Source organism: Oncorhynchus masou, chromosome 12 (assembly GCF_036934945.1).
Source record: "Oncorhynchus masou masou isolate Uvic2021 chromosome 12, UVic_Omas_1.1, whole genome shotgun sequence".
In the NCBI taxonomy this organism is placed as follows: Eukaryota; Metazoa; Chordata; class Actinopteri; order Salmoniformes; family Salmonidae; genus Oncorhynchus; species Oncorhynchus masou.
Genome location: NC_088223.1, coordinates 50,981,777 through 50,994,262, shown reverse-complemented (window position 1 = coordinate 50,994,262; position 12,486 = coordinate 50,981,777). Strand labels below are relative to the sequence as shown.

General features: G+C 40.6%; 1 protein-coding gene across 1 annotated transcript; it reads left to right on the top strand.

Annotated features, from left to right (window-relative positions):
• Nucleotides 1–680: 680 nt before the first annotated feature.
• Nucleotides 681–10,610, top strand: LOC135550315 (UDP-glucose 6-dehydrogenase-like). The gene is made up of 12 exons (XM_064980992.1): nucleotides 681–864; nucleotides 2,039–2,207; nucleotides 2,312–2,413; nucleotides 2,586–2,786; nucleotides 2,876–3,073; nucleotides 3,225–3,372; nucleotides 3,536–3,630; nucleotides 3,787–3,917; nucleotides 4,027–4,169; nucleotides 6,043–6,134; nucleotides 6,325–6,435; nucleotides 6,672–10,610. The coding sequence occupies exons 2-12, from the start codon at nucleotides 2,046–2,048 to the stop codon at nucleotides 6,774–6,776; spliced, it is 1,488 nt and encodes a 495-aa protein (XP_064837064.1). The 5' UTR covers nucleotides 681–864; nucleotides 2,039–2,045; the 3' UTR covers nucleotides 6,777–10,610.
• Nucleotides 10,611–12,486: the final 1,876 nt, after the last annotated feature.

Here is a 12,486-nt window from a genome sequence, read left to right as displayed (position 1 = left end):
CAGCTGAGTTACTCTCTCCAGAGATTAATGTATCTATAATAACAAGGGGGACACTCCCTCGGCTGTGGTCGGTTGAATGTCTGGTCTCAAATTGAGCTGGATTGTGCCTCATGCTTTCCATGCACATGGGTGACTGGACCTGGGTGGGAGTTTACTATGAAATCATTACCATGTGTGGATTTCTTTCTGTTACAAATCCCACTGTTACAAATGTGACGTAATTGTATATCATCATCAGACTACTAGATTGTCAAATACCCTCCCTCCCACCACTACTTCTCCCAGACACATCATCAAATTCCTTCTCCTATAGTTCTATTTTGCTCAGTTCCCAAGGTTTATACATCTTACGTAATACGAAAGAATGCGTGTTCATTACATTTGGAAATGATTGTCACATCCATGTACTATAGACTATAGACTTACTTAACCGACATAAATTGGTTGGATCTCAAAGGACTAAATCCTAACATCCCTGCGTTCTATAACACTTTTCAGCCACACAATGTCACACCAATGTAATAACCCTGTAATGAGTTGTCTAATATGAATGTCTGTAACTTCGTGCCATAGACGGAATGGTTAAGTCCTCTTGAATAAGCCCCTTTCTGGTAAACATCAGTGGGGATGTGATGTCAAGGGATTGTCAAAGCCTGCCCCCTGTCTGAGATTTAGATATAAATTTCACCGTGGCACTAAGCATTTCAAACTCATCACTGGAGCAAGGTTCTACACATCGGACTATCATCACCACAGATCAGCAACCAACCCCCTGGAATTAAACAATTACGGTCTCGGTTTTACGTGGTTGAGAGTCTCTGAAACATTTTGTATTCGGTTCAGCTGCTCTCTCATCAACTGACGGTAAGTGTCCCGTTTGTTTTGTGTTTAGCGGGTGCTATAAAGTATCGTTAGCTAGCTAAATTGGTTTTGCAACACATATTGATACTCGACTGGATGGGGCTACATTCATGTAAAGAACGGGCTGAATCAAGTATAGGTGGCTGGTGTACAGGCGCAAGTTAGCAAGAGGTACCGCTGGCGCTAGGTAGCTAGCTAGTAATATAACATCGAGGTAGAGGCTCCAATTGGAAACGTGTGTCAAGTTTTCTATTCAACCCCAACGTTACAGTCCAGCATCATCACTGCAGGTAGCGCTCCTCACCGGCCACAAAATGGTTTCTGATCGTGAAATGTAGTTTTATTCCCTGAATAATTTTCAATGGTTTCTTTTGGTCCTTCTGTACAGATATCTTAGGCTCACTTAACACGTATAGCTGGCAGCCATATGCCCTTTATCAGTAGTAAATAGTACACCACAGAAATGTATCACAGTACAGTAGCTAGCTAATCTAACCAGACCAAAGTCAAGAATCTTTACATTAGTGGGATGATTAATATCTGCCAGGTCCTGCACGTTTTTTTGTGTTATTTCTGGGTTAAAAGTTTGGAATAATATGGCTTTTGTATCTAGGGGCCAGTTGTGTGTGTGTGTGTGTGTGTGTGTGTGTGTGTGTGTGTATGTCCCAGGGAGTTCCATCTGACCACACTGCACATAGAGCCCTCTCTGTGATCTAGAGAGCGTGGCAGAATGGGTGGAGTTAGGGGCAAACTGGCCAAATAGAGGTGGTTTGATTTGCTCCACAGAATTTTCCTTTAACTGTAATCCATTGATACCCACTGGGGAATCCAAGTGGAAATCGTGTAGCTATTGCCATGGCATATTCAGATTTTGCATTGGAATTGTTTTTTTGTTTCAACACATTTTTGTTTGTTTTGACCAATTCGATAATTGAATTTCAAATAGTACAGCACATAACCCCAACGTTTTGCCCTTGAGCCTTTGTCAGTGACGTGCAGGATACCTGACATTATTGGGAAAGGACAAACTCAAAGGCTTGACTGAAACCATCAGTTGATAATTTATTTTTCTTTTAATGTTTTATTCTTAGCCCAACTGTGTATTTGCTTAAGATCCTGTTAAATGAAAAAGTAGGAAAAATGGGTGTTAAGTGCTTGTATTTTCTTTCTGTTTGAGAGGGAGAATGGTGGAGGTGAAGAATATCTGTTGTATTGGGGCTGGCTACGTGGGCGGTCCCACCTGCAGCGTGATCGCCCAGATGTGCCCCGAGGTGACGGTGACCGTGGTGGACGTGAACGAGGACCGCATCCGTGCCTGGAATTCTGATAGCCTCCCCATCTTTGAGGTGAGTGTGAGACGATATCAATACAAGAAACTAACATCAACTGCAGGATATGACGTAAAACGATTACACATTCATGTCCAACGACACCCCTCCTTTCTTTCTAGCCTGGACTCCAGGAAGTGGTGGACTCATGCCGCGGGGTCAACCTTTTCTTCTCCACAGACATTGATGAGGCCATAAGAAATGCAGACCTCGTTTTCATATCTGTAAATAAAAAAAATTCAACACTTTCCCTTCTTATAATGTCAATGGCTTTCACACAATTTCCTTGAAAGTATTGTTAAGACGAATGGGACTCAGTTTGGCTTTCTTTAAAGGAAAGATGGAGAAAGAGCCATGATTGAATCGACCTGAAACATCTCCCCCTTCCTTTGCCAGGTCAATACGCCTACCAAGACATTTGGGATTGGCAAGGGTCGAGCAGCGGACCTGAAGTACATAGAAGCATGTGCCCGGCGCATTGCTGATGTGTCCATTGGGTGTAAGATTGTTGTAGAGAAAAGCACAGTTCCTGTACGTGCTGCTGAGAGCATCCGCCGCATCTTCAACGCCAACACCAAAAGTAGCTTCAACTTTCAGGTGATTGCAGGGGACAGTGTATCAAACATCTAAATTCATCGGTCTGCCATGTCGTCAGGTCTTATAAGCATGATCTTGTTCTCCTGCAGGTCCTCTCAAACCCAGAGTTTCTTGCTGAGGGAACAGCCATCACTGATCTGAAGAATCCAGACAGGGTATTGATTGGAGGGGATGAGACCCCTGAGGGCCAACATGCTATTGAGGCCCTGCGGAGCATCTATGAGCACTGGGTCCCCAAAAGCAAGATTATCACCACCAACACCTGGTCCTCTGAGCTCTCCAAGCTGGTATGAATACCATTTTATGTCAGTCTTTTTTATCAGTACAATCTCAGCTCAGCAGCATAACGATCTCAGACACCTCCTCCTGTGATGTTTCCTGCCTTTATTCATTTGCTCACTTCTATCCTTGTTTTTTTTTCCTTTTCTGTGTTTACAGGCAGCCAATGCCTTTCTGGCCCAACGTATCAGTAGCATCAACTCCATCAGTGCCCTGTGCGAGGTAACTGGTGCTGATGTAGAGGAGGTGGCTCATGCCATCGGGACAGACCAGAGAATAGGCAGTTGCTTCCTGAAGGCCAGCGTGGGTGAGTGAGAGGGAAGCAAAGCTGGAGTGGTTGACTTGTGGGGCAGTCTTAGTTGATGGTTGGATGAGACGATTGGATGACTGAGGGATTGGGTTTCAGTTATGAACTACTGGGAATTGAGTGGGTGAGTTCAGTCATGATTTATTCTTTGTTTGTTTCACAGGATTTGGTGGGAGCTGTTTCCAGAAGGATGTCCTCAATCTTGTGTACCTATGCGAGGTGCTAAACCTACCAGAGGTTGCAAGATACTGGCAACAGGTGTGCTTCTTTTTTCATCAACTCAAAGTAGTGCAATACAGAACTTACTTCTCATTTGAAAATAAATTCCTGTAATTGTCTCTCGCAACACTGTTTTACAGTCAGTAAAATATCACAATGGCAAAAATGTGGAACATTAAATGTTTTCTCTCCCAGATTATAGAGATAAACGATTACCAGCGAAAACGATTCTCTTCACGGATAATCAGCTGCCTCTTCAACACAGTGACGGACAAGAAGATCGCCTTGCTAGGATTCGCTTTCAAGAAAAACACAGGCGATACAAGGTTTGGATGGGCATTTAAAACCTTTCTCTGCTTACATCCAAAGCTCTCAAAGCACATTTTTTTTCTGCTTCCCCCTCCAAGGCTATCCTTGTGTGTATTTTGTTTTCAGGGAATCCTCTAGTATCTACATCAGTCGATACCTGTTGGAGGAGGGAGCCTGTCTACACATCTATGACCCCAAGGTTAAAGCGCAGCAGATCATGCACGACCTGATTCAGCCCACACCCTCAGAAAGACATGACCCCGCCACAGGTAGCCACAGTATTGTGTTCTTTTTGTAAATTAATAGTATAGTAAATCAATAAGCAGATTCTAACATTAGGGTGATTTCATGACAGCATGGCCCCCAAAAATATTTTGGGCACCTCAGATACACTTAATTGGGAGGAAGGATGTTTGATATGCCTTTTACAAACCTAAACCATATTTTTTTAAATCACGATAAAGTGGCCATTTTAGGCCCTTTTTAGGCCTACAGTGCCTTCAGAAAGTATTCATACCCCTTGGCCTGCTCCACATTTTGTTGTGTTACAGCCTAAATTCAAATTGGATTAAATATGCATTTTTTCCTCACCCATCTACACACACTGCCCCATAATGACAATTGAAAACATGTTCTTAGACATTTTTGCAAATTTATTGAAAATGAAATACAGAAATATCTAATTTACATAAGTCTTCACACCCCTGAGTCAATACTTTGTAGAAGAATCTTTGGCAGCGTTTACAGCTGTGAGTCATTTTGGGTAAGACTTTTTGGGTAAGACTTTTTGGGTAAGACTGGATTATACAGTATTTTCCCATTATTCTTTTTAAAAAAATATGCAAGCTCTGTCAATTTGATTGTTGATCATTGCTAGACAGCGATTTTCATGTCATGCCATAGATTTAAGCCGATTTAAGTAAAAACTAACTAGGCCATTTAACGTCGTCATGGTAAGCAACTCTAGTGTAGATTTGGCCTTGTGTTTTAGGTTATTGTCCTGCTGAAAGGTGAATTAGTCTCCCAGTGTTTGTTAGAAAACAGACTGAACCAGGTTTTTCTCTTGGATTTTGCCTGTGCTTAGCTTTAATTCCATTTATTTTTATCCTAAAAAACGTCCTAGTCCTTGCCGAGGACAAGCATACCCATAACATGAGGCAGCCACAGCCATGCTTGAAAATATGAAGAGTGGTACTATTCAGCGATGTGTTGGATTTGCCCCAAACAAATAACACTTTGTACTCTATTGGTGATTTGCCGAATGTGCAATCCTACATGAGTGCTGTGATTGGTTAATGACCTATAATATCAATGTATATTTATATATTTTTTATTTATTTTATTTATTTAATCTTTCATTTAACTAAGTCAGTTAAGAACAAATTCTTATTTACAATGACGGCCTACCAGTGAACAGTGGGTTAACTGCCTTGTTCAGGGGCAGAACGACAGATTTTTACCTTGTCAGCTCAGGGATTCGATCCAGCACCCTTTTGGTTACTGGCCCAATTACTCTAACCAGTAGGCTACCTATAAAATGTATAATTTCTTTCAAAAGTAGCTGAGTGCCAACTCTGGAAATGTGATGTTTGAAGAATATATTGTTCCAACTTCCAAACAATGTCTAAAAAAATAAGCAAAATCAAAAAAGAGTACTTTTGAGATATGAATAATAATCTGAGACCAGCCACCCGGACAGCGGATTAAACTGAGTATTTCTGTCTGTAATGAAGCCCTTTTGTGGGGGGAAACTCATTCTGATTGGCTGGGCTAAGTGGGTGGGGTCTATGCCCTCCCAGGCCCACCCATAGCTGCAGCCCAGCCCAGTCATGTGAAATCCATAGAATAGGGCCTAATGAATTTCTTTAAATTGACTGATTTCCTTATATGAACTGTAACTCAGTAAAATCTTTGAATTTTTACATTTATATTTTTGCTCAGTATAAAAGTTTATCGAATACATGTTGATATTTTAATATGGGGTGTACTGGGTGTACTGTTCTCTCTGCTTTAGGTTTTTTGTTTGCCATACATAACTGGGGACTTGTTTTGCTCATTCTAATGAGATGGGATGAATGCTTGAAAAAGTTGATTTATATTCACCTGCATGAAGTAAACTTGACTTAATCTCTCTCGTCCTAGTTTCTCGTCTAGTCACAATCGTCACTGACCCATACAAGGCTTGTGAGAACGCCCATGCAATTGTCATCTGCACAGAGTGGGATATGTTCACGGTGTGTTTTTTTCTTTCTTAATTTTTGAAGCTACTCACTCATCAATTACTGACATCAAATGGCAAGGAGATGACTCTGACCACACAGATATTTTGGTGGCAATGATAATTACATACATAGTTGCATTGGACTGTACATGGATTAAAGGGAGCTCTCAATGTAAACCATAGAGTCCATATTTGTGCTGCAGGAGCTGGACTATGAGAAGATCTATAAAGCCATGCTGAAACCTGCCTTCATCTTTGACGGTAGAAGGATCTTGGACAGCTTGCACGACCAACTCCAGCATATCGGCTTCCAGGCAAGTAACCACAACCACAGAAAGACACTAAACACTATCTAGGATTCTGATGAGGTAATGGCTTTAATATGAAAACACCCTAGGCACAAACAAAGGAGTTGTTTTTGCTTTTGGAAGGCTGCACTGACAAAAAGCCAAAAGATCCATTTGCAGCATCTCGTCTAATTAGTATTTGAGAAATGTCGAGTAATGGACATTCCAGTAGTTTCCAAAGTAATTGTTTGTCTTTTTTCCAGGTGGAGACTATTGGGAAAAGAGTTAACCAGAGGATCCACTTCACTGCCATCGAGGACAAGTCAGAAATAGACCAACAGCAACCATTGAAGAAGATCAAACTATGAAGTGTGCTTATGGGACAGGAGCGACAGAGCCAGCTCAGTGCAGTAATATATTAAACCAAGTTATCATTTATGTAATATTACATTAGTGGGATGGCTCGGCGGTATACCGTATTTTACTATATACACCCCAGTATTGATGCACGGACCGGTTTGGGTTTTTTCTTTACCTTCTAACGGTGTTTCAAAGTTTTGGTTTGTTAAATGTGGGCCATCACTCTCCCTCTCCTCCTGCATGCCGCCAGAGAGGTAGAGGTGAAGCGAGAGGTTTTACTTGCTCATTTGCTACGTGAGGATTATTTGATTGAATAGAAGTTTCGTATTGTTTAGGTTGTTACGAATGCACTGATATAAGTGGACGCACGTTGCATTTTGGAAACGTTTTAGCATGGACATTGCCTTTGAGTGGTTCCACCATTTTAAAGTAGGCAGGGATCCCTATGAGTTGGGAGCAATCAGCCAATGAAAAAGATCATTGACTACTTTAAAATAGAGATAGCCTCAATGGCGTTGCCCTCGCTGTCACAGACGCTATAATGCACAGATACAATTATGAGTCCTATACATCTCTATGGCCTGTTGTTCACACGCATATTTGCCCTCTCGTTTGCAAGAAAGGTCCCGCCTCCTCCCGCCTGCCTTCTATCTTTGAGGACGTGTATTTCCATTGTTAGAGTGGTAACTTGTCAATATAATGCCACGTGCATCCACTTATATCAGTCAATTTGTAACAACCTAAACATTACAAACTTCTATTAGATCAAATAAGCCTACCGTAATTAGACACTCATAGACTTCCATACAAAAAAGGGCTTATCTCATGTGGACACATTTTGGGTAGAGTAAATCCTCTCGCTTCACCTCTTCCTCTCTGCTTTCACTCTGTCTGCAAGGTCAGATGCAACGAGGTGTTGGGGACAATGATGCTGATTTAGTCTTTGCTTCTTAATATACATTGCATTAGGAAAGTATTCAGACCCCTTAACTTTTTCCACATTTTGTTGTTACAGCCTTATTCTAAAATTGATTAAATTGTTTTTCTTCTTCATCAATCTACACACAATACCAATGCAAAACCAGGGTTTTAGAAATATCATATTTACATAAGTATTCAGACCCTTTACTCAGTACTTTGTTGAAGCACCTTTGGCAGCTATTACAGCCTCGAGTCTACTTTGGTTAGGATGCTAGAAGCTTGGCACACTTGTATTGTGGGAGTTTCTCCCTTTCCTCTCTGCAGATCCTCTCAAGTTCTGTCAGGTTGGATGGGGAGCGTTGCTGCACAACTATTTTCAGGTCTCTCCAGAGATGTTCGATCAGGTTCAAGTCTGGGATCTGGCTGGGCCACTCAAGGACATTCAGAGACTCATCCCGAAGCCACTCCTGCGTTTTCTTGGTTGTGTGCTTAGGGTCGTTGTTGGAAGGTGAACCTTTTACCCAGTCGGAGGTCCTGAGTGCTCTGGAGCAGGTTTACATCAAGGATCTCTCTGTACTTTGCTCCGTTCATCTTTGCCTCGATCCTGACTAGTCTCCTAGTCCTTGCCACTGAAAACATCCCCACAGCTTAATGCTGCTAACCCCATGCTTCACTGTAGGGATGGTTTCAGGTTTCCTCCAGATGTGACACTTGGCATTCAGGCCAAAGAGTTCAATCTTGGTTTCATCAGACCAGAGAATCTTGTTTCTCATGGTTTGAGAGTCTTTAGGTGCCTTTTGGCAAACTCCAAGCGGGCTGTAGAAACATTTCAAGGATGATCAATGCAAACAGGATGCACCTGAGCTCAATATCGAGTCTCATAGCAAAGGGTCTGAATACTTATGTAAATAAGGTCTCTTTTTTTTCAAACATTCCTAAAAACCTGTTTTCGCTTTGTCATTATGGGGCATTGTGTGTAGATTGCTGAGAATTAAACATATTTAATACATTTTAGAATAAGGCTGTATATTCTTACAAAATGTATAAAACTTCAAGGGGTTTGAATACATTTCGAAGGCACTGTAAATCCACAAGTGTTATTACGCTATTAGTTTGTGTATTTTACTGTCTGTCACGCTGGTATAAAGGATTTTGGAGACAGGCGCAGGCGATACACAATAGGGTTTTTTAATACACCCAAAATAAACACGTATACAAAAACACTGGGCTGTACCCAAACAAAAGAGCGAGGGTAAACCTCGCTGAACGACACGGGACGATACCCGTAATACACAATATATAAAGCTCGCAGCATAACAGCTGCACCAACGCATAGGTACATGGGAACAATAACCGACAAAGACAGAGGGAACAGAATGGGAACCAGGTGTATGTAATCAGACAAGACAATCCGGGGTTGATGATAATGAATCCTGTTCAGTGAAGCCTAGAAAGCCGGTGACGTAGACCTCCGGAACTGGTAAACAGAATGAACATCAGTACCGGGGGGATCCGTGACACTGTCTGCAAAACAGCTAATTGGTCTTGTCTTAGCAAGTTGTTGCAAAAATAAATTGTGTTAGCTGGCTAGCTAAATGGACAAAGAATCAGAGCAAACTTAGCTAGCTAATACAGACTGATACCCGTGCTGATGTAGGCCGTGATTAGCATGTTGTTTGTGCAACAGTATCTTCTAAAGCAGAGGAATAGGCAAAGCATTCATATTTTAGCTTGCGCTAGCTAGCTACATGGAGTAAGAGAAAACATGTAATGTAGCATCTAATTAGGGTCCCTTGGGAAACGCTCACAAAACTTCCTCCATGGCTTTTTCATTCGTTGTCATGTAAAACGACAATGTATTAAAAATGCTGCCCACTATATTCCTAAAATATAATTAGAATCATTAATTTTCGATAATTCGAACAGTTCACCAGTTTATTAGGCCAAGATTTCCCCCCCCATATCTTGAGGGAGGGGGGGTTGGGAGAAAGCCCCAATGAAATCACATATAATTTATGTTTTGTCACCCTAGGGTCATAAACTACTCATAAAGCATAATTAGGAAATGTTTATATATAAAAAAATACCGTCAAATACTGTAAAAAATAAATAAATATTGTGATATTACTTTTTGGCCATTTCGCCCAGCCCTAATTAGTTATTTCAGCACCCTCATTAACTTGATATGGTGACTTGAAACAAATAATTATGTCAGCTACAATGAAAGAAGCCTGGAGGAATGCTTCGAAGTTAGGGTTGAGGACCTTGTTTGTCAGCAACATGTGGTAACAATACCCCTCCAACCTCATTTATTTGTTTTGTGCATGTTGGATAACTACCAGGGTTTGGATGTTTAACTTGCACAAGGGGAAAACAACTTCATTAAATTTCAGAGGTTTCTATATTTTCCCTTTTTTAAGTATATTTGCCCCAAAATATTAATGTATGAAAGCATTTTTGGATGACTGATTCCATTGCTCTTTTAGTTTTTATTCATTTCTAAGCAATTTTTATGAAATCAAATTTTATTGGTCACATATATTTGTTTAGCAGATGTTATTGCGGGTGTAGCGAAACGCTTGTGTTTCTAGCTCCAACAGTTCAGTAATATCTAACAATTCACAACAATACACACAAAAGTAAAATAATGGAATTAAGGAATATATAAATATTAGGATGAGCAATGTCAGTGGCATAGACAAATACAGTAGAATAGAGTACAGTATATACATATGAGATTAGTGAAGCAAAAATATGTAAACATTATTAAAGTGACTAGTGCTGGTTGAATGTGAACTTGAGCAGCGTTAGTGTAACCGATATCCAATATTATAATTATATGTTTTTGTTTTTTAATATAAGAACTCTGTAAAGTAAAACATTACATTTTTTTACCTGCAAAAATAAAACCATGTTTAGTATCTGTTTAGTATCATAGTTTTTGCATACCTAGAATCAATTGTACTGTACTACAATTATGTTCAAACATAAGTTGTTTTATGCTTTCTCTCAATTATTTTGTGTACTATGTAGTGATGTTGCCAGTTTACATTAATGCTTTTATTCAAAAAATAATTCAAGGTTGCTCTGGGTCAACTCAACTCAATCCTTATTAGTTGCATGCCTCTTGTTTGGTCAGGCATTTGCCTCTTGTTTGGTCAGGCATTTGCTTAGTCGTTCTGACAGTTAATTCTGGGAACAGGAAGACTTTCCTCACGGAACAGTGTACCTCTGACAACAGTCTTGACCAACTGCTGGGTTTCCTGTGGATCAGCCATGGGTCAGTGGCTTTATGTGACACATGAACCTAACCATAAACATCCTGTTGGGCTCTGACAGATGCACTTTCGCAACAAGGCCCATGACGCACAGATGTGTTGTCCACTAGTGATAATCATAAATCCGCTATTTCCTTTCAATTACAGTTCAGAGCTAAACCATGGTATGATTATGCTAAAGTGGATTGATTTCATTGGTAACAGTCACCACAGCTTTCCTTATTCAGATAAAGAGGGGAGGATTCAAACTTTTATGCAATCTCTACCGCTCCACATTCAGAGACTGACAGCATTTTAATTACATGCAGGATCATGTAATTGGTATTATAGAATACTGAAAATACATTCCTCATAGGGACTGGGGGGAAAATAACCTGTAAAGGTTATTTATAATATGGGTTACATGGAAATAATTGGATCTCTCTGAAATGAAAATAGATAGCCCTCCCTTCAGCAAAATATATTTGACCTAAACCCTCCCTGAACACATAAAAAAAAGTAATCCTCCCCTATAACTAAAATAATAATTAAACCAACGTGGATAGCAGAGAGCATGTCTACGGTTTACCCTCACTTCTTGGGCAGGCCAGAGCCTTAGATATGCAGTTTTAGAAACTATTCTATTGTAAGCATTATATGGCAACGTGGGAATTTTTGATAGAGCACAGGGCTGCGGGACAGGCTGCAGGTTTGTAGAACACCGTGGACAAGAGTAGGGGTGGAAAGATCTTTATAGGAATACATCTATCATCTTATTTGCAGGTCAAGAAAAAAAAAAAATCACATTTCATGCAATTATACGTACTTTTAAAAATTTTATACCCTTTTTTCAACCCAATTTTGATCTTGTCTCATCGCTGCAACTCCCCAACGGGCTCGCAAGGCGAAGGTCGAGTCATGCGTCCTCCAAAACATGACCCGCAAAACAGCGGTTCTTTGCACCCGCCCGCTTAACCCGGAAGCAAGCCGCACCAATGTGTCGGGGGAAACATTGTTCAACTGACGACCGAGGCCCGCCACAAGGATTCGCTAGAGCTAATGAACAGAGATAGGCATATGTCTTCTTCTTATCACATTTCCCCAATGCAAAATCAATGTGTCTTGTTTGCAAACTAAACTGTCCCTGTTTGCAAATAATTAGGAATCTGAGCATGGCACTTTCAAAAGTTAGGCCTACCTTTCCACTCCAGACAGAGTAGGCTGATCAATGCAGAAACATTTCAGCTTTAACTGCTGGCTACTCTTCTTCCGTGGCTTAACCCAATGAGAGAAGGTCACAAGCGTTTCCATAAAAGCTTTCTGGGTTTAAACGTCTTCTATTGTACAGAAAGTGAATAGCTTATTCAAATGACAGTGACAGATTACTTCCCAAGCAAAGCCAGCCTTTGAATGTCAAAGAAATGAAACAATGATATCCCCATATGCATTGGAGTCACGTCTTTGTAGCATGAAGCATTGCGGACCAAAGCTCTGTTGTAAATCATTTTATATAATCGGATCCGTTTTATTTTCTTCAAAA

What these genes read in the sequence shown, in the direction of transcription:
- LOC135550315 (XM_064980992.1), top strand. Translation starts at nt 2,046, where the DNA reads ATGGTGGAGGTGAAGAATATCTGTTGTATTGGGGCTGGCTACGTGGGC. An exon ending in ATAGCCTCCCCATCTTTGAG is followed by an intron (nt 2,208 to 2,311) that starts GTGAGTGTGAGA and finishes CTTTCTTTCTAG; the next exon opens with CCTGGACTCCAGGAAGTGGT. An exon ending in AAAAACACAGGCGATACAAG is followed by an intron (nt 3,918 to 4,026) that starts GTTTGGATGGGC and finishes TTTTGTTTTCAG; the next exon opens with GGAATCCTCTAGTATCTACA.